Source organism: Gymnoscopelus braueri (genome assembly GCF_963280865.1).
Source record: "Gymnoscopelus braueri genome assembly, chromosome: 2".
In the NCBI taxonomy this organism is placed as follows: Eukaryota; Metazoa; Chordata; class Actinopteri; order Myctophiformes; family Myctophidae; genus Gymnoscopelus; species Gymnoscopelus braueri.
Window position 1 is genome coordinate 14,534,088 of NC_137604.1, and position 20,951 is coordinate 14,555,038.

A 20,951-nucleotide genomic window follows, 5' to 3' on the forward strand; every position below is an offset into this window, starting at 1 on the left:
TCCACACAGATAGTTTGGAGGGGGTTCCAGGGCCCCTAAGGGTCCCCAGACTCCACTTTGAGAATCACTGCTTTAAGTAAACAGACAAGAATAATGTAGGTCTTGATACGGCAGGTTGCTCCTGCTGTGTCCCACTTAATCTTCTCATTTAATCGCCAGTTCAGTGGGTTTTTGCAAGCTCATGACTTCACTACATTTAGGAAGGTACTCTTGGGAGTTCAAGGTAGGGTAAGTGATTTACTTTGGTTAAAATAAGTGTTAAATAGCTCTATATTGCGATAGTAATCATTGCTATATAGTGTTTGTTCAGTAACGGGGGTCTCCATGTCTCTCCAGCTCTTCGTTAAACAGAAAATACATTTTAAGGTTTGATATCAATTGTATCCCATCAGGAGAGAGAACTCAGTCAGGAAACAGATTAAACAAGTGAAATTGGAAGTGATGACACAAAATTGGAACACTAAAAATTAAGCTGATAAATGGGTACCTCTCCTGATTGGCTGAAATGTTGTCAACGCATTGTGTAAGAGGGAAAAAAACAAGTGGGCCAAGAATAGACCCCTGGGAGACCCTGGTCAACTTACCAAGTATAGGGTTTTATAGTGGTTAAATGTAACATTCCAGATTCCGCAAACATGGCTGTGAGCAAATGTATTCATAATAATTGATGGTGAGAAACGAGGCATTATCATTACCGATTAAGGTCTTAATTGGCTTCACAAGTTTCATTTTGACTACAAGTGACCCGTTCCGTGCCATGAAATGCCTTTCAAAAAGGTTCTGGGTTTGTCTCCATACCCTACGGCTCAGTTTTAGATGGGGTTCTCCTAACCAATTTGGACCTTATTCGGAAGGTAGTATTAAACCCAGAACTCCTACTTTCCCCCCCGTAACAAACAGGAATTCATTGGGAGCTCTACAAGACCCCAATGGATTACTATGTGATGCATTACGAGCTTTTAGATCAGCATTTGCTTAGGACCTCCCTGGTTCTGTTCTGGCTATAATCGACACTTCAGCATGACAGAACTTCACAGATTCTGCAAATGTTCAGGTTATGGAAGGTTCTGGGTTACTCTTCGTTGTCTAAAAGACACAAAACCCCATCCACCAACACAGTTGCAGCGGAATGTCGTCGTCAAATTTACAGCGGAGAAGAGGAGTTTATTTGGATGCAAATGCACCCAAAAACAGTGACATTAAACCGTTCACAGAATGGATGCTTAATGACAAGGCTGCCAGCCAGCCCAGAGCCTGCTGTGTTTTCAACCATCTCCCTCCTACAGCAGCCCGACCCATATATGGGTTCGGCTGATATATGGGCCATTATTTGACTCGACATCAGTATCTCCAATTATGCAGCTGATGTGTGAAAATTACATTAAGAAAATGCATTAAACACAAAGTACTGTAAGAAAATGCATTAAACACAAAGTACTGTAAACTTTTGTTTTATTAAAATAAAACAAAAGGCTCCCTAACAAAATAATTCAAAAAAACACACAAGTAAATAACAAACAATATGAAAACAAACTGCACACACACTGAAAACTGAAAATATGCACACATGCAAACATGCAGAGACATGGGGATAATAGAATAATATTCCTTTATTGAGCCACGATTATGCCTCCCCAACACCAGTCCAAGACCGCCTCAGAGGTCTCTCGTGTCCTAGTAAGCGGTGGGCAGCTTCTCGGCGATGTCTGCCATAATTTTGTGGATCCACACGTCGCTGTTTTCCTGGCTGGTGTCCACCAGGTACACAGTCAGCCTGCGTGTAAAGTAGGGATGTCATGTCACGATTTGATTGTGATTTTTGGCACTGAACGTTTGCTCTGTGAAATGTTTATTTTACAAAGCCTAAAATGCAGATATGACAAACAACTTATACTGCATATACAGGGAAATGGCAGACATATTTAATAACTTTATACTCAAAATAGAAATAAAGAAAATAGTGGAAATAGCCAAACTGCAAGCGCATATTGCATCGCGACTCGTTGAGCTAGCAGATTGGCCATTTCCGCAATTATTTTTCTCAACATGGAAACGATTATGGAAAATAATTGCGGTCATCTCATGTAATTGCGACTAGACGCGACTAGATTAGACTAGATTATGTAATAGTTGTGAGCAGCCTACCTGCGTGCCCACACCTCCGGCCCCTCCTGCACGCTCTCCACCTGGGCCACGAGGGCCTTTTTCTCCACGTGGTTCCTGAACAGGTTGGAGGCTTCCTCAGACCACTGCTGCTGCCCCACGCCTGGTGAGCAGACAGGGATAATATGATATCGCTCTAATGCAGTGCTTCTCAATCTTTTTCATTTCAAATACCCTTCAGTTTGACATGCATTAGAGGCCACAGACTAAAATCTCTGGAAACCTAATCTCTACTGTAAACCTCAGTGTTAAAGGTAAGTGACATTTGTCTGTAAAACAAAAAAACCTAGCTATATATTCTGATAGTAATCACTCCTGTAGTGCCCTGTAGTGCTTGTTCAGTAACAAGGGTCGAAGCCCCCCCCCCCCCATCTTTCAGTAGACAGAAAATGCATTTCAGGTGGGGAGAGAGAACTCATACAGTATATAGAACAAACAAGTGAAATCACTTGCACTACCTTTAATATCACCCACCCATCTGTACATGTATGCATACAGTACATATACACGTGCATCGCTTTGCACTCTCAACTCACCAGCCAGCTGTGCGGTGATGGCCTGGAAAGGCAACTGTCTGAACTCCTCGATCAGACGCTGGAGTTGACTACAGCTGACCAACTCGTGTTTGCCGTAGTCCAACTCGTAGATGGACACCAGTCCGTTGGTCAGTTGGCCTTTCACCATCACACGGTGCCAGCTAGACACACACAGACAGGTCAGGTTTATTGAAGCATCATGTCACGTTATGAAATAACAAGCACAAGGATTCTATGACAAATGGTACAGGATTTGCAGGACTAGATCATGCAGGATCCGATCATAACATTGAATTCACTGTGAAATTAAAAGTTTGAGATGTTACTAGCATCACATTCAAAGACCCCTAGTTTACTGTACATTAGGCAACAGACACCCATAACTCTCACGAGTTACCAATCATTTAGCTGGTGACCCGCCTGGAACCCTGGGGGTCCCGGCCTGGACCACACTTTGAGAATCAATGTGCTACAGGGTGACATTGGGGAGTGTGCAGTGAAAAAAACACCTGATTCTTTCATGTTAAGATGCCACTCTTCAGTTTTCTCTACATAATGAATATATCATGGGATGAGATCTCCATATCATCATCAAGATCAGATAAATCTTCATCAAATCAATAGCTTTCTAAAGGTGGATGTAACTAGGGCTGCAACTATTGATTATTGTCTTAGCGATTATTCTATCTCTTACAATTAATACAATAATTGAAAGATAGTAAAACTTGTAAATTTTATTCAATTAGGATTCAATTAGCTTGTTGCAACCCCGTCTAGATGTAACATGGAAAAAACGCCACTTACGTCTTGTCCACTTTGCCGGCGTAGACGTGCCCTTTGTGGATCAGTGTGTCTGTGGAGGTGTCCTCAGTGCGGTTGTAGTAGAGAGCCATCTCTCCCATCAGCACAGACAGCTTGTATAGCTCCTGCCACGGCTGCACTACGAAGTAGCCCGGGTGAAGAGCCACCGACACGTACACGTCCAGGTTCTGACCCGCCTACAACACCCGTGGATGAATGGATGGAGGACAGGACAATGAGGAAGCAGAAAAATTATATTAATATGGGGGGCATTTTCTTAAGCACTTAAGCCCTAGTACTGTACTTCAACACAACACATCAGGGGGAAATGGCATATAATTGCATAGCCTTTGCAGAGGCATTATGCTGCGTTCACGCTGGCAGCTACAAAGCTACCGTTCATTTTCAATGGAAGCCAGAGACCTGAAGATACAAAGCAACGCCCGACGTTTGGAGCTGATACAAAATCTACAAAGCTACAATCCAAGTTGAGCTGGCTTCAACTGCAGCTACAAAGTGCTGTTAAACCATTTCCACTCATCTTCTCTCTTCATACAATTCCTGTTTGTAGTGGGGGAAACTAGTTCAGGGGTTGACACTACAGGTCATTTTCTACTTGCCCACAGGTCTTGCCCACTTGCCCGAAAAGTTAATTGTCCTTTATTAAATGATGGTAAAATTTGAATTACCATTCAATTAAACAATTTTTTTACTTTCTACTTTCGAATTATGGGGCTGTCCGATAAAAAATGTCATACCTCAATATTTATGCCAAATATCTAAATAGCTATGAATATGACTATGCGTTAACACTTGTTATTTTATATTTTTAACAGTGAAAATGACACATTATAGGCCAACAGTGCTCTTATTTTACATTCCACAGATCATTTTGAAGTCCATACAAATAAACATAAATAATGTTTTGATGGATAAATGCAAATTATTAAGTCATATATTGTCGCTGTCGGAAAGAAACCTTGTATATTTGTTGTTGTATTTCAACTTTTTATGTTTTTTCATAAATGCCCTACTTCATCATTCAAGAGTGTCACACTATAAGAGTAAAAATAGCAGATCTACAAGCTCCCAACGTGTCGAGATACAATGCATTGTGAGCAGTGAGCTTGTAGATCGGCTATTTTCACTATTTAAATTTTTGTTCTCTTTTTTTTAAGGATATACAAGGTTTCCACTTGACAGCGACGTTATATAGCCTATATATGGTTTTGTATCAGTATATCAGTCAGTTTTGCGCAGATTTCATTCCAATTGGCTGCCTATGAATTTTACAGACCTGGGTAGACAACCTGGCCTGGCGGGGATCTGCGCACGGTCCACAGCAGCACAGCAGGTGCACACAATTAACTTAACGAGGGAGCTTGCAACTAGTTTTGCGCACCAAAAACTGCTCAAACAATGTCAAACTGTCATGATTCTAGCTGCTGAAAAATTCCCATTTGGATCATTGTTTAAAAAAGGAATGGAACATGGAGGTTCTTTGCAAAAGGATTATATTTATTTCTTGTCCGTCAGAGCGTGAGGTCACAGCTTCTCTTCTCTATTATCTGGCTGGATCTCTCATAAGTTTGGGATTTTACTGTATTTCGTCACATTTATTAATCTATATGCGGCTGTTCATAAAACGTTGGGTTGTTAACCTACGGTTTGATCTGCACAGATGCACTGGCACTGCCATTGACAATGAATGTGACAGCTGCTAAGCAGTTCACTTGTGTTATACCTCTACTGGTTAGTTCTAATTAGTAAAATGGCAGTTCCAACGTTCTAAAAGACAAGTGTAGGGGAAATTAATGATGATAAAAAAAAACATAGGGCCCCGGGCAGGCGTTAGTGTCAAACCCTGCTAGTTATTTCCATGAGCCAGTTAATTTTTTCTAATCTTTTTTTTAAATCTTTGGTAGCCGTCAGTGTGATGGTGTTGGTTTTTGTATCGTTGCTGTCGGGCAGAAACCGCTCATCTCCATATTCTAACTTTTTATAAATGAATGACCAACTTGATCAAAAACGTCAGAAGTAGTTTTAAAAATATATATATAATCCTGAAAAGTAACAGTTTTGGACGTATGCGGTTTCCACCCACCTGGGGAGCCTCCAGTGGAGGGGGCAGGGACAGTGGCTCCTCCACAGCAGTGGGGGTCTTGGCAGGGCTGACAGCTGAATCCACTTCAAGCTGGTCCCGATAGGAGTTGATGGGTCTCAGGGCTGGTCTGCTCAACCTCTCCACTACAGTCGAGTCATCATCTATGAGGAGTATGAATGAATGCACACACACACACACACACACACACACACACAGTCTGTGAGGCGTCCTTGCACGCCTTTAACCCATTCAATCCGGGAACGCATCTCTGTCATTTTAGATTTCTTTGGGTATTAAAAAAATAGCAGATATACAAGCTCATGGCACGGCACCGTGCAATGACCTTGTACATCTGCTATTTTAGATCATTTGTAAAATATTTGTAAGCGAACATTGGTCAAATATGTTGTTCCAGGGACCTCCAGAAGCAAAGATTTGAGTTACAAATGTTCAATTAAAAAAATATATATATATTCAAAGATTTGGACAAATGTTTAAAAAGAAAATCAAAAATGGCCTGTTAATGTAGTAGCTTAAAATGAACAATCAAAAGGTTACAATTTGAAGTATCAGAAGAGAGACATTTGGGCTACCATCTACTGGGCCAGAGTCCATCCTGCACTATTCTTGTCATTCAAACAACTATGAATGGGGCCCCGGTGGCTCACCTGGTAAGAGTGCATACCATATAACCACTTATTCTACATTTATTTCCGCAGGTGGCCCGTGTTCAAAACCGACCGAGGCGCTCTTTGCTGCATATCATCCCCACTATCTCTCCCCCTTTCGATCACAATAAAACAGAAATGCTGAGAAATCATCTCCATAAAAGAAAGACAACTCTGAATTAGTTATTTGAATGACATCCTTATTCAGCAACGATGCTCTGAAAGACATGGGTCACAGTTCATCGTTATGACCATTTGAAAAAAAAAATTGCTTTTAGTATAGCAAATAATTAACTTACACTTAAAATATACATTCTAAATAAACACAAAACAAACTTTATACACTGAAACACAGCTGAAGTATTATGCAATTTTCAGCTATAAAGAGGGATCACGCCCATAAATGCAGTAATGGAACGGGTCAGTGCCGGGTAGGGGTGTGCCGATATATCGTCCCGCGATATATCGCGATACGTTTTCGTGACGATATGTATCGTTTTGAGAGAAAAAAATATTGTTTTGATTTTTTTTTCTTTTTTTTTAAAAACACAATAATAATAATCAGGCATGCAAACAGCCCCGAGGTGAAAAGGGTGACAACATGTTGTTTTTTCGGGTCAGGTGTCACACTATTGCCCTATTTGGATACAAAACGGCTATTGTAGCTGAAAAGCTACAAGTTCGCATGTCGGAATAATGCAAAAACAGAATTATTTGTTTGCATTTGCTTTTTTTCTCCCCCATATATTTTTCATAATAAAAAAAGTGCGTATCATATCGAAGTTGTGAGCCAAATATCGTATCGTTTGGTGAAATTAGTGTATCGGCACACCCCTAGTGCCGGGGTGAGACGGAGCACGCACAGGCTCAGGAAGGGTCAGGTGTGTTTTCTGGAACCGATCTAAGCTCTAGCAAAGACTGACTGTTTTTAGGGGATGGTGGGATTGGTGCATCTTAACCACTTGAAAGCCAGCATCCACATTCTTGGGGGGAAACTTTCGCCAAAAATAGCCGATCTACAAGCTCACAACACGGCGCATTGGGAAAGCATTGTGAGATTGTAGATTGGTTATTTTTGGCGAAGAGATTGGTGTAGAAGGACAGAAGCGGTCGAAGTACAGTTGTAACTCAAGTCGGTTTCACCAAGACTAGAATGTTTTAAGTGGTTAAGCGCTTAGCCGTACCCGAGTCCAGGCGGTGGTTAGGGCTGCCGACTTCGACAACGTTGTTGTTCTGCTCATAGAGTCGTAGCCACAGCTCTGACTGGGCCAGCTGACGGTTGATGCTCTTGTCCCGGTGACTTCCAGAAGAGTTGGGATAAAGGTAGATGTGGACCAGCCTGTCCTCTTTCACCTGGGTCAACTTTACGATCTAAGAAAGATGGGGAGACAGTCAGATTGAGGTTGTCATTTTGTGATGATTTCAAAGACCGCTAATGACTAAAACCTGATATAAATCAAATCAAAAACCACATAAGTGGAAAAAAATAATACTGCAAGACAGTGGCTCAGATGTAGTTTGTCATTTTATTGCGAAAACGCCATTTTATTGTGAGAAACTACATCTGAGCAACTGTCTTGCAGTATTTATTTTGGAGTGCCGCTCTTTCCACTTTGATGGTTTTTTATTTGAGTTGTATACATAGCTGAGCACCCACTGTCTAAACTAAGAAGGCATCCAGAGGAAGCGCACTGGTTTTTCTTTCTTAAAACCTGATATACTTAGTAAAGTTGACCTGAGTTGGCTCTGTACTTGTTGCAATCTTTTCCCTTCTACACCAAATCTCTTCACGGAAAATAGCCAATCTACAAGTTCCCCACAGAATAGGCATCATAGGGTTCAAGTGGTTAAAAACCAACCCCACTGACCATAGAAACAGTTTCAAATCTGGGAATATAGTGCTTCATTAAAGCATTACAGCGACCACTATATTCAAACATTGCGTTTGTTGCCGTTTCTATTCTTTAGTCGTTTGTGGATTACTTTTGGGATTATGCAAACATGGAGAGATGATTACTACACCATTACTGGGACTGCATGTTCGCCAGGAGAGAACCACTAGTGGCCGCCTGGGAACAGGATTCACGGTTCGATCCCTGCCAATGGCCGCCTGTCAAATTGCCCTTGAGCAAGTCACTGAGCCCATAACTGCTCCTGATAAATAGGATGGTGCCTTGCGTGATGCTTCCATTATAAAACTTTGTCAAAGGGTCACAGTGTGCCTTCATGATAGAGTTGGTGGTGTGCATGAGTGTGTGTGTGTGTACCTGCATGCTGCAGTTGGTGGTGAACCCTGAGACCGCTTCTCTCAGCCAGAGAACGGCCTCAGGGTTCCCTACTGGCCCCGTCAAGTCAGCCAGACAGCATTTAATAGCCTGGGGGGGAGAGAGAGAGAGAGAGCATGGCTTAATATAGTATCAAAATCTTTACACCAAGTTTACAACTTTCAACAGATTAAGCCCTGCTGCACGAGGATGCCACTGAGGTCGGTTGGTCGAAACTACTTCGCAATGGTGATTTTTGACATATTTGAAGATATCACACATTTTGCCACACTTTAAAAACAATTTGACTGACCTGTGGTGGTATGACAGTGAGGTCATTGAGGAAGGGTGTGGGGATTTCTCTGAGCTCAGTCACCGATACAGAGGCTGGTATACCCAGATCAATATACATGATGTCCATCACTCTGTTGCCATGGATGTTAGTGATCTACGAAACACACAAAAGTCTTATGGAGTATTGAGGGAGCACTCTTAAATACACTCTGAAAACTGCATACTTGAACTTTTTACTCTGCATGTTCTCTTTTATTATTATTATCATTCCAGGATGTGTGGAGATACCAGATATTCTCCTGCAGGTTCTTACCTCTGCTCTGGACCACTTGTCTTTGTAGCGAGACAGGCAGAGCTTACCAAAGTAAGGCCTGGAAACCAGGGACTCTGACGTCACCTGAAAACGAACACCCAGCATATATCAGGACTGATGTTACATGAAAACAAAAACACCTGAGGAAGATCATTCTTTGGTCAAAACGTTGTCTTATTTGCACAAATTAAAGCCGTCTGTGCAGACTATTCATGATCACCTGAAAACAAATACTCAGTATATAGTTAAACAAAAGGGTGTGAAGAGTCCATCAGATGCACACTACTTTTCGGGGAAAAGTAGGGCACATTCGAATGGTGCATTTGAAAGGGTCTACGAAATGGACAGGCCTTGGGCGCGCCTCTGTGACATAATCGCCCTTCAAATCCGCACTTCGAAGGGTGGAACCTATGAATTGAGAAACGGCTTATAACAGGACTCTGATGTCACGTGAAAACAAACACCCAACATATATCAGGAGCCGGCTGCTTGAAGCATTATCCTATGTTAAGATTTATTTTTGAAATTTTTGATACTTAAAATAGTTCTATTTAAATTAATGTTGGTGGAGAAAATCAACCATTTATTAATTAACTACACCAGTTCAAATACAAAGATGTATGCATGTCAAAAGCCTGTAAATTAAGATTCCAGTAACATATACTTCGACAAAGTAGTTTCAAAGCTGTAGGGTCAAATCTAAGCAACTTTTATATGAAATGGAAAAAAACGGAGAGAAAGAGAGGAAAGAAAGTTCCAATGATATATTTACAGCGTTGGTTCACACATTTAAAAATAAAAAAACTCTACCAGACGCTACTAGCCTGTCACTTGTGATGTCATGCGTACCTGGGAGAGGAAGAAGGCCTGTATTTTATCCAGTAGTTCATGGAGCTTCACAGTGCCTCTGCTGGGCAGCTGGCAGTGTAAGGTCCCATCTGAACAAACGTTGGTCACACAAACCTCCTGGTAGGTGCTGTTCACCTGGGATACAATAGAATAGAAATACTTTATTAATCCACGGGGTGATTCATATAACGGAACAGAAGAGAAAAACTTCTCTAAACCACACTTTTGGAAGGGCACACTACTTGGGTAAAATGGTTCTCAGACGTAATTTCTAAGGACCCCATGACTCTGAGAGTGTATAAATGGATACAAATGGCGGGTCCATTTGGATCCATTTGTACACTCAAGAGTTACAGACCTGTAAGGGTCCATTTGGAACCTCCTCAAGGAACCCTGAGGTAGATCTTGTAGATCGGCAATTTTCGCAAAGATATTTAAAAAAGTTTAAGTTCCGGAACTCAGGGTTAGTACTACCTGCTGAGTAGGACCCAAATGAAGTTCTGAGAACCTTACTTGAAACAAGAGTCGTAGCGTATGGAAACAAATCCAGAACGGGCTGTCACGATTACAACATTAAGTTGATAAACCCATTTAGACCTGATTCCGATTCTACAAAATAATGCCTTCTAAATCAGTAGTTCTCACACTTTCAAGATTTTTTAAAATATGTTCTAAAATAGCAGATGTGCAAGCTTGCAGTGCGGCAGGGAGTGACGCGCTGTGAGCTTGTATATCTGCTATTTTTGAATAGCCAACGCAAAAATCTAAAATGACAGATGCTTTCCCAGTTTTAAAGGGTTAATTGTAAGACAAATAATTGCCGATTAACGATTTCATTGTGTTTTTGACATTGGACACTGGAACATATGAATAAAATTACAATTTCTGTTTGCCTTTCAGGCTTTGTGAACTAAAGTTGCACAAGGCAGATATGACAAGACAAACTACTAAGACAAATAAATAAGAAATTACTGAAATAATTAATAATTATATACTTAGAAACTGCTGATCCATCTTTTTTGCTATTTTTGGAAAATGTCTGAAGATGTACAAACATTTTTCAACCTGGAAACAATGACGACGATTATGAAAAATGCGTTTATCTCAAATAATTGCGTTAAGGCGATTATGTAATAATTGTGGCAGGCCTATTTCACGTCACGGCTTGCTTAGTTCTTGTGGTGGAAAAGAGACATGACAGAAGCGTACTAACCGTCAGAGGGTTATCCATGGTCCTGTCCTGCACGGCCTTGAGGCAGAGCTGGTTGATGTTGACGTCGTCATCTTGTGACGTGTCGTACAGCACCACCAGGGGAGCGCAGCGATCCACAAACTCCATCAGCAGGATCTTCCCGACGGCCAACGTGTCCAGGCTGGCCAGGACAGCCTGATGGGAGCTGAACGACTCTAGGCCTGGGATGGAGGCAGGGAAGAGAAGGATACAAGGAGAGGGTGGTTAGGGTTGGGATCCGGACGGTTACATCACATTTGGAACCGTTTCCGGAACCTGTTTTATCACACTGTCAGAGCTGGTATGTGGACTCCACTTCTGCTATACAATTACAATACCAGTGGTTCTCAAACGTTTTAATTTCAAGGACCACCATAACTCTTGAGAGCGTACAAATGGAACCAAATGGACCCGCAACCGTAAGGGTCTATTTGTACACTCTCAGAGTTACAGACGTGTAAGGGTCCATTTGGACTCCCTATAGGAATCGTTACAGGGAACCATTAAGGAATCGGACCGTTAAGAGGGAGTAGTTAGGGAACCGGAATAGTTAAAATCCTAAAGGATCCCATCTCTCCAATATATGGAATATGCAGAAAAACTGTAAAAAATAAAAATATAGTAATACATTACTCTTGATAATAAGTAATATAATATTATTACTTTTAATAACCTACACTGGTCCTGATACATATCAAGTTCGGGGTCCTTGGCATGAAAATGTTTCTGAACCACTGATTTAGATGTACAAAATACAATCTACATGAGGTGGATCTACCTGCTAGTCTGACGTTGGTGGCCTGGAATGGCAGTGTGAGGAAGTCCTCGTGAAGCTCCAGCAGATTTGACCTTTTAGTCTCCTCTGAGAAACCGTAGTCCACATAATACACCTGGTGTGCACACAGACAGACACAGACGCATGTTTTCTTACAGACACAATTAGTTGTTAACTAACCACCTGAGTAAGCCAACTAACACTACAGCATTCATGTTCTGGGGGGGGTGGGGGGCATTAGCCAAAAACAGCAGATCTACAAGCTCACAATGCGTCGCAACACATTGTTAGCCTTTAGATTGACTATTTTTGGCGAAGAGATTTGGTCCTAATGGAAAAAAGCGGTCCAAAGCAACTCAGGTTTAAGTGGTTACCTATTTAATCCCCATTTGATATATTTTTAAATATGTTTTGCAGAGGCATGTTGACATGCCCAAAATAGGGACACCAGGTTGAACATGGTAAACCAATGAAGTAGCCGACTATACGACTTATTGACTCTTACCATGACCTTGTCAAAGGGCAAGACCGCCACAATCTGGGCCCTGACTAGCTCCTCTCCATCCTCTCCTTGGACCGCTGCCAGCTGACCCATGGCAGGGCTGGAGAGAGGTTTGTGGGCAGAGCTTTGGCTGTAGAAGGAGCGCATGGTGTCTTCCATGGTCTCCAGGGCCTTGGAGAAGTTGTCACCTACATACCTGGAGGTCAAGGACACAAAGGAAGAGAGAATGCTCGTTTTGCGGGCATGCGTTTCGGTCAGATTCCATTGTCTGTGACCACTCCAAGAGCACTAGGCTCTCCCCAAAGCATGGAACAATGGAGCAATGGAGCACCCCATCTAGTTTTTACTCTTTGGCGGTCAGCAAAGCAAACAAATGCTGTGATGCTGATGTCGGGTCAAATACGTCACTGTCAACCCATCTCTAGAAATGACTATTTCCAGTTTATAAAGTGAACATAATGTTCTTGGTCGTGTCTGCCGACTACACCGTTTTGCTTAGAAAACAGTCCGAGAAAATCATAGCTAGATAGAACATGGAAAGATTGATGACCCACCTTTTGAAGAACATTACAAAATAAGAAGTGGAGTTAAAGAGTTCCAATTAGTGCCTCCAGAGCATTGATTTATTTTAAACTGTGGCCATAACACTTCAGTCAGTCCAGAAGCAGAGTCCTACCTCACAGTGACTGCAGTGCAGTCTTTGGCGTCAGTGACCAGTGCAGAGGCAAACTGCTCCTTGGGCGTCTCCAGAGGCGGAGGGACCACAGCGCTTCGAACGGCGAGTCCTGAAGGAATCAGCGGACTGCTGCCAACATGGCTCTTATGGTGACTTGACATGTCCAAGTCTGCAATACTGGAACTATACAGGATGGCCTGTATGGGGGTCAAGATAACGGCATTAATGCACCATAGACCAGTGGTTCTCAAAGTGAGGTCCAGGAACCCCCCAGGGGTCCTTGAGGGGGTTCCCAGCTAAATGATTGATAGTTTGGAACCAAAAGGACCCTTACAGGGTCTGTATCTCTGACAAACCCTTTGATCATTTGTAAACTGTCAGAGTTATGGGGGTCTGTGGAGTAATACATAACAAAATGGGGTCCTTGAAATTAAGAAGTGTGAGAACCACCACTATAGACCATTACAACACTGTCCTTATGTTCCAACCTCTGTAAACATCCTGTATGTTTTTTTCCCCCCCCAACCAGTATTATAACCAAACCTTCAACTTTAAGCCCTTTCATAAATGGGAAATGGACACGTTTTCTTCTGCTTCACCACTTAAGCCCAATTTCGAAAGTAGCCGATCTACAAGTTCGCAACCCAGTTATTTTTGAAAAATGTTCCTATAGTATAGACGAATCCACAGAGCGCTCCCCTGGTGCAATCATAACTGCGGTGTCAGAATGCACACCGCAGCAGAGTCTGACACCGCAGCCCTCTGTGGATTAGTCTATAAGGACCTGCCCAAAATATGGACGCCAGGGTCAATGTGGTTAAATAGTGGTATAATTGTGAATTTAACATCTTGTAAAAAAAATTAGGAATCCACATTGACATGCCAACAACAACCTACCTTGTTCTTGTTATTGGGGAAGGGGTATTCCACGGTGCACATGTCCGGTAACATAGACAGGTTGCTGTGGACCTGTTCTGGGAAGGCAGTCTTGTACGTGTCCAGGTAAAGCTTGGACAAAGCATGGGCCCACAAACCCTGAGTGCAGGTGTAAATCCATTGAAATGTTAGTAAATTGATATTTGATGTTCTGTTATCTGACTTTTTCCTCTGACATTGGGAGCTTTTAACCCTGATCTTTCACATCTGCAAACTTGTGATGTGACAATAAACCTGAAGTTGAATAAGTTAAAAAAGATGTGCCATTTAGAACTTCAAAATGTGAATGATGTTATTTGTCTACTGCGTAAACACAATGTCAAGATTTCCTGCGTTCAGAGGAGCAAAGAAAAAAGACAAAGCATCAACAGATGAATGGATTATGTACCTGCGCATACTTGGACAGTAGCTCCTTCAGTTTGACACGCACATCTGGCGATACGAACACAGGGGGCGGCGAGGCGACAGGGGTCCGGGTGATGTCACCAGGAGAAAGTGGGGATAAAGTGAAATGAGAGGGGGGACATAAAGAGATGGAGGGGGGCGTGACGGCAGACGAGGCAGGAGGCACAGGTTTGAACGGGGAATCGTACACTGGCCTTGGAGGGAAAAGGAAGGTAGGACTGGCCAACGGACTCTTGGGTCTGATGGTGGGGGAGGGGGTGGGGGAGGGGGTGAGGATCATGGCCGGGGGACTCGTCGATGGCTTGGGTGCAGGGGAGCGCGTGGTGGTGGACACAGAAAGGGGTTTGGGAGGGAGAGGGGGGTAGACCAGAGAGTCTGCTCGGTTGACAAGCCGCTCTATCTGTAAACAAAAAAAAGGCAGGAAAAAACACATGAAGCAAAGAAAATAGACAATGGTGAATGAGAAATATGATTTTCTTGCATTGGCAAAAACACCGCTACAGTATCTTAACGTGTAACCAGCTATGCATGTGCTCAACTCTGTGGGCAGATATGTCCATGTACATCTAGGCTAACTGTCCATTCAAACAGCACACACAAACAAAAGATTTTGCTTGATAATGCAATGCAATTCAGTTCAATTGGGACCAATAATTCCTCTGCTTTCAGAGTTGCGAGTGCTGATTAACTGATTAGTACATTATCATTCATCTTCTTGGTGTCAGTTTTGTCAGAACCTAACCTGGGTAGCAATTCACTTTAAAAGCAACAGAGATTGTGCCTTGCAACATGTTTTTAATAATAAACAGGAAGGGTTTTGGACGTACAAGCTTTCCACCCGACAGCGACAATACGCAGACTACCAACTCACCTGACAGATGTGTGTCCACTTCTCCATGTCTATGAGGGTCTGGGGGTGGAGTTGCTCGTTGAACATTTGCCTGTAGACGTCTGGTAGCTTGGACTTCCACAGACCACTGCAGTACTTAGCCAGCAGCTGAGTTAGTCTGCTCTGAACTTGCTCTATGTGATAGACAAAGACAGTGTTTGGTTAGTAAGGTAGACTGACTTCTTGTTGAGCTGTACACCAGGGGTCTATAGTAGGACCCCACTTTTTTTTCCTTCTCTACACAAATTTACAAGCTCACAACACGTCAGGTTGCGTTGCGAGCTAGAAGATCTGCTACTTTTGCCGAATGTTTGCCCCAGAGTAGGGGCGCAAGGGTTCATGTGGTTAAAAAACCTTAGATTTTCTATACCCGACAATTAGCTACGCTGTCAACGAGTCGCTGTTGAAATGTTGCTCAACACCCTCACTGACATCAACTGTGCGACCTTGTCTCTGAGCATCGACACAGAAAAATATAAAGGCTTGGGTTAAAAGGAACAGGGACAGGAAAAAAGAAATCCCCCTTTACAACTGGGAATGTGGAGGGAGAACGCGACTGAAAATTGTGTCGGGCATCCATTTGTATCTCCATGTTGCTGGCTTCCATCTCCATTGTTGCTATAGTGTTAACACAGTATAAGGCCTTACAGTAAGTATTCTATTTTGACCCAAGGACATAGAGGACTTGAGGTTATGGTGCAACATACCTCCAGGCGTCTGATAGCTGTTAGTCTCCGTCCTGATGCCCGAGAGAGAAGAATTAGACCTGAGAGGGCAAACATTTTATGTTCAAAACGCGTTCAGATGCTTCCAGGCACATGAAACATTTTTTTGACCGCTCTGTGCTGTCAGTTGCAGACTCACCGGTTAAGCTGGGCAGGTGGAGGAGAAGGGGGTGAAACCAATGAAACCACTGTGACCCTGTGACAATAGAGGGAAAGAATTAGGTCAGAGAGCAAAAATATTATGTTCAAATCACGTCAAGATGCACGCTTTTAAACACTGGCTCATTTTCCATTTTGGAGCAACCGACAGTGTCGCAGAGCAATACAGTCCCCCGCCAGAAACACCAACTGTGGTCATCCTAGGTCGTTTTGACCGCTCAGTGTTGTCAATTGCAGACTCACCACTTAAGCTGGGCATGTGGAGTATAGGGGGGTGAAAGCATTGGTCCCCTGTGACAACAGAGGAAGTAGTGTTCATACCACGTCGAGATGCATACTTCCAAACACTGGCCCATTTTCCATTTTGGAGCAAGGGAAAAAGTATCGCAGAGCAATCCAGTCCCCCCCCCGGATATACCAATCATTGTCATCTAGTCCTTATAGTATAGGAGATATAGGGACATTTTGACCACTCTGTGCAGACTCACCGGTTCAACTGGGCAGGTGGAGCAAAAGGGAGTAAAACCACTGGTCCCCTGTGACAACAGAGAGAACATGTTAAATAATGTCAAGATGCATGCTTCCAAACACAGGCTCTTCTTTTTTTCCCTCACTGTGAATAACAGTGCCATCCACAGTCCCCCGCTGGATAAACCAAGTCAGTGTGGTCATCCTAGTCCTTATAGTATAGGAGATATAAGACATTTTGACCACTCTATGCTGTCAGTTGCAGACTTACCGGTTAACCTGGGCAGGTGGAGCATAAGGGAGTGAAACCACTGGTCCTCTGTGTTGAACAGGAACGGTAGCAATGGTAGCATGCAAACTCTGATTAAGCTGCCTGTAGTTAGAGGAGAGCGAATGTGATAGAAACTCTTAATATCCTAAATCATTGCAGTCGAGCAGGAACTATACATCTCTACATTCTTTAAAAGGACGGTATGGTGAATAATAATATTGGCATTCGGCCATTGGATGAGTCGAATCGTGGGTTGTTTTTATTGGCCGATTAGTTTGGGCAATATTTGTCATTTTATTTTGCAAAATAAATGTAGCCCAATGGTCTGCCTCCTCGTTAATTCAACTTTTCAAATGTAACGCGCAATATGAAGCAATCAAATTTCAAATCAATTTGGGCCATTCTAATATAATGTTTCTCGTTTCACTGATTTCCGACAAGTCTAGGCTACAAAACAGTCCCCTCCTAGGTAGCCTACCAAGTGAATGGAGCGGAGGAGAACAGAGGAAAGAGAATAGCATTTGCTTTCCTAGTTGTCTATACATCAGCTACTGTAGACATTTGATGTTAGCTGTATATAAATGTATATGTTCAAAGACAAGCCGTGAAAATTCAACTTTGTTAGCTTTAGTTACTGCTTTAGTTTCTGCAAATCCTCACTGTGCATTTGCAAGCTTGATGATGCAGGAACGCATGTCCCCCCGGTCTCACAAGATCCAGCACTTGATTCCTGAGACTTCTGCTGTCAAGTCTTGATATTAAAACTTGTCAAGTGTGTTTATATCACCAGTCAATGCGATTTGAAATGCGAGGCTCGACGCGCGTTGCGAGTCCCAGTTACAGGGGAGGGCGGTCCGGGCAGGTTTATCCCGCTGTGCACGATATATTATTTTGTTAGAATATTAACACATCCACTGCCAAGGGCTAATCTCATAATGTACTCACCAGTGCCAAGGTGTTTTTGTTGTTTTTTTGTTTTTTTCATGTCGCCATAGATCTTGTTAAAATCCTTAAGATTGAGCGCTACACAGTCTGTTTACATCCGCGCGATCTCCCTGTATCTCCCAGTGAAAACCACGTGTCAAACGGGGCATCCATGTTTGAGTTAGAGCGGATTACGTTAAACAGTGAAATGCGAGGAGAAAAAACTACAGGAAGAGAATTGAGTTTCAGTTTCGTCTGTAGAACGAGGGCGGGCGTGATCGTGAAAACCGGATCCCAAATAATTCTATTTCCTGTCATCAAACCGGAAACGGAAGTGGATCAAAAAAATTCCGAAAGTGCACCCGGACCGCGCATGCGCGAAAAGACCGCAGCCCGTAGGGCTACGGTCTCGGCACTTAACAGTTGGATTTAACGGCCCGTAGGACTACGGTCTTGGCAGTTAATGTGTTAAAAAGGCCTTCTGTAAAAAAGGAAAATTGTTTTGCCATATCGTTGCTGCAAACTGCGGTAGGCTACGCTACTAATGCAGCGTAAGAAAAATAAATGCTAAATCTTATTTTACCTGTCTGTGGCATTTTTAAGACCTTTGAAGCATGAAGTTGCCCAATTTAGTCGTTATGACAATTAATTCCTCCCAGTCCCCACACACGTTTGTGTGTTGTCACTGCTATTGTATCCTTCCGACTAACCCGTCAGTGAGGAGCCCCCACCAGGAGGACGTAGGGCCTTCGTCCTATCCCTCCCACCCAACACTCCCTGCTAACAGGTGCCACCCCAGCCCGTGGGAGTACGTGACAAATATCACCCTCCCCGCCAAGCTTCCATCCCAAGCAATTGTGTTGGTATAGAGTCTATACTATAGCTGCTCGACAAAGCCAGATGTACCACGGTGGATTGGAACCCCCAGCCTCCACGGTGGTGGGCAGGCATTTTACCACTGACACCCGAGCGCCCGTATTTAAGACTTTTTTTAATTTCTGGATTTCACCACACTGAAACCACCTCCTACCTGTAATCTCCTGTGGCGCTGGCTCCGCTCCTGGGCAACATGCTACAGGGCATGTATGAGCGACTTGATGGCCTAAAGGGGGCACCGCGTGATGAGGGCTGCCGGAGGAAAGACCTGGGCTTCACTGCGGGGGGGGGGGAGAGAGAGAGAGAAGCACGGATGGGGAGAAAATAAAGACATTGTTACCTTACCACTTCTAGTGCATCTTTCCTCTCTTACCTGTATCTGAATATTTGAACGTCTTAGGGATAGGCCTGTAAGGCCTATCCCTTATAATTGTAAGGCCTGTCACAATTATTATATAATCACCTGATCGCAATTATTTTAGATAGTTGCAATAACATTTTACATAATCGTCAGAATCATTTCCATTCATTCTACATAAATTCATCTGTTGAAAAATAGCTAAATTAGCAGATTTACAAGCTTACGAAAACTATGACGCCATTTTTAAGTGTTTGAAAGTAGGACATTTTTAAATGTATGCATTATGCATACCAGTCATTTATATTTGTATATTTAAGTTATTTGTCCCATCTGCCAAAGAAACCAACATGCATCATCATAGTATAAATAACTGTAGCATCTGTTCTGCAACAAGAAGTGCAAGGAATGAGGAGTGCAACGGGGATGAGGCAGAAGAGTCTGTAGAGGTGACCCTAAAAAGGTGTGAGGTAGGGCTGGGCAATTAACTGAAAATATATCGAAACCGACATCTAGAACCAATAACTGAAGCAAGGTTTTGTTGTTTTTTATCCTTTTTATACAGTATATCTTTTTGATATGATGCAACACGTTGTGAGCTTGTAGATCTGCTATGTTCACTATATACATTGTACTGAAAATAGTTAATTAATCGTAATCGGGGCAAAGGTTTGAAGTGATCGTGATATGGGTTAGAAGTCATATCGCCCAGTCCTATGTGATGAGTCTGCAGTCATGCAATTGGTTCTAATGGATCTCTCCTACCGTTGGGCATGTAGAGCCTAGCGGGACTGGGTCTCATTCTACAGTTGACCTGGGAGCGGCTGGCCTTCTTGGTGGATTTCTGTCTGGCCACCAGCTCCGCAATGTGGGCCGTCTCCTTACACACTGCGGCAAAGCAGGTTAACTGCACAACACAGACGCACAAATCAAAAATATATCAAAGCACCACTATTCAGAAAGACAGTCTGTATTCACAGACCATTCTGGTGATTATAAAAAACATTTAGTTCCAGGGACCTCCAGAAGCAAAGATTTGACACTCGGCACCTCGCTATGAGCTTGTTTTTGTCTCGTTTTTTAGCTTATTTTTGAATAGCCCAAAGAAATCTAAAAATGACACAGATGTTTCCCCGGTCTAAAAAAAAATGGGTTCAATTGTCACTTTACCGTCACCCACAGGTCGAGAACCACCGACCTAAATAACATGGCCTACATATACATAGCAGCACATAGGTCACTGATGGATACAATAGGACACGTTATCATCACTGATTAAAAGTCACTTTACCTCTCCCATGCGGTGCTCCAGGCGGACCACGGACGGGACGGAGCGCAGGTAGGTCTCCAGGTCCTGGTACCCGAGCCTCCACAGCGGGATCGTCTCTCCGCACAGGGAGCGGTACTCGGTCTGCAGGCGGTGGACGGGCACCCCGGCCTTGCTGGACTGGAGGACGGACCTCAGCATCTTCTTCACTTCTTCCGCGTCTGACATCCTGGGAAACTTTTTTTTATCACTACTGAGAAGAGACAAAGAGACAACGAATGAAATGCAGTGGTGGAAACGATACTCACATTTTTTACTTAAGAAAAAATATCAATAATGCAATGTAGAAATACTCTGTTCCAAGTCAAAATCCAGAATTCAAAATTGACTTGAGTAAAAGTACAAAAGTATTGGCATCATAATATACTTAAAGTACCAAAAGTGAAAGTACTCGTTATGCAGAATGTCCCGTTTCACAAGTTTTTACATGTATACAA

General features: G+C 42.9%; 1 protein-coding gene across 1 annotated transcript; it reads right to left on the reverse strand.

Moving 5' to 3' along the window:
* Positions 1 to 1,674: 1,674 nt before the first annotated feature.
* Positions 1,675 to 20,682, reverse strand: tdrd7a (tudor domain containing 7 a; the record flags this gene model as incomplete). Its single annotated transcript, XM_080440875.1, has 23 exons — positions 1,675 to 1,774; positions 2,146 to 2,266; positions 2,700 to 2,860; positions 3,504 to 3,697; positions 5,605 to 5,747; positions 7,457 to 7,643; positions 8,540 to 8,647; positions 8,850 to 8,984; positions 9,144 to 9,227; positions 9,993 to 10,127; positions 11,206 to 11,405; positions 12,002 to 12,113; positions 12,504 to 12,696; positions 13,177 to 13,373; positions 14,074 to 14,211; positions 14,501 to 14,917; positions 15,389 to 15,540; positions 16,114 to 16,172; positions 16,271 to 16,327; positions 17,030 to 17,131; positions 18,984 to 19,107; positions 19,953 to 20,094; positions 20,479 to 20,682. 23 exons carry the CDS (start codon positions 20,680 to 20,682, stop codon positions 1,675 to 1,677), a joined length of 3,465 nt encoding a protein of 1,154 aa, XP_080297001.1.
* Positions 20,683 to 20,951: the final 269 nt, after the last annotated feature.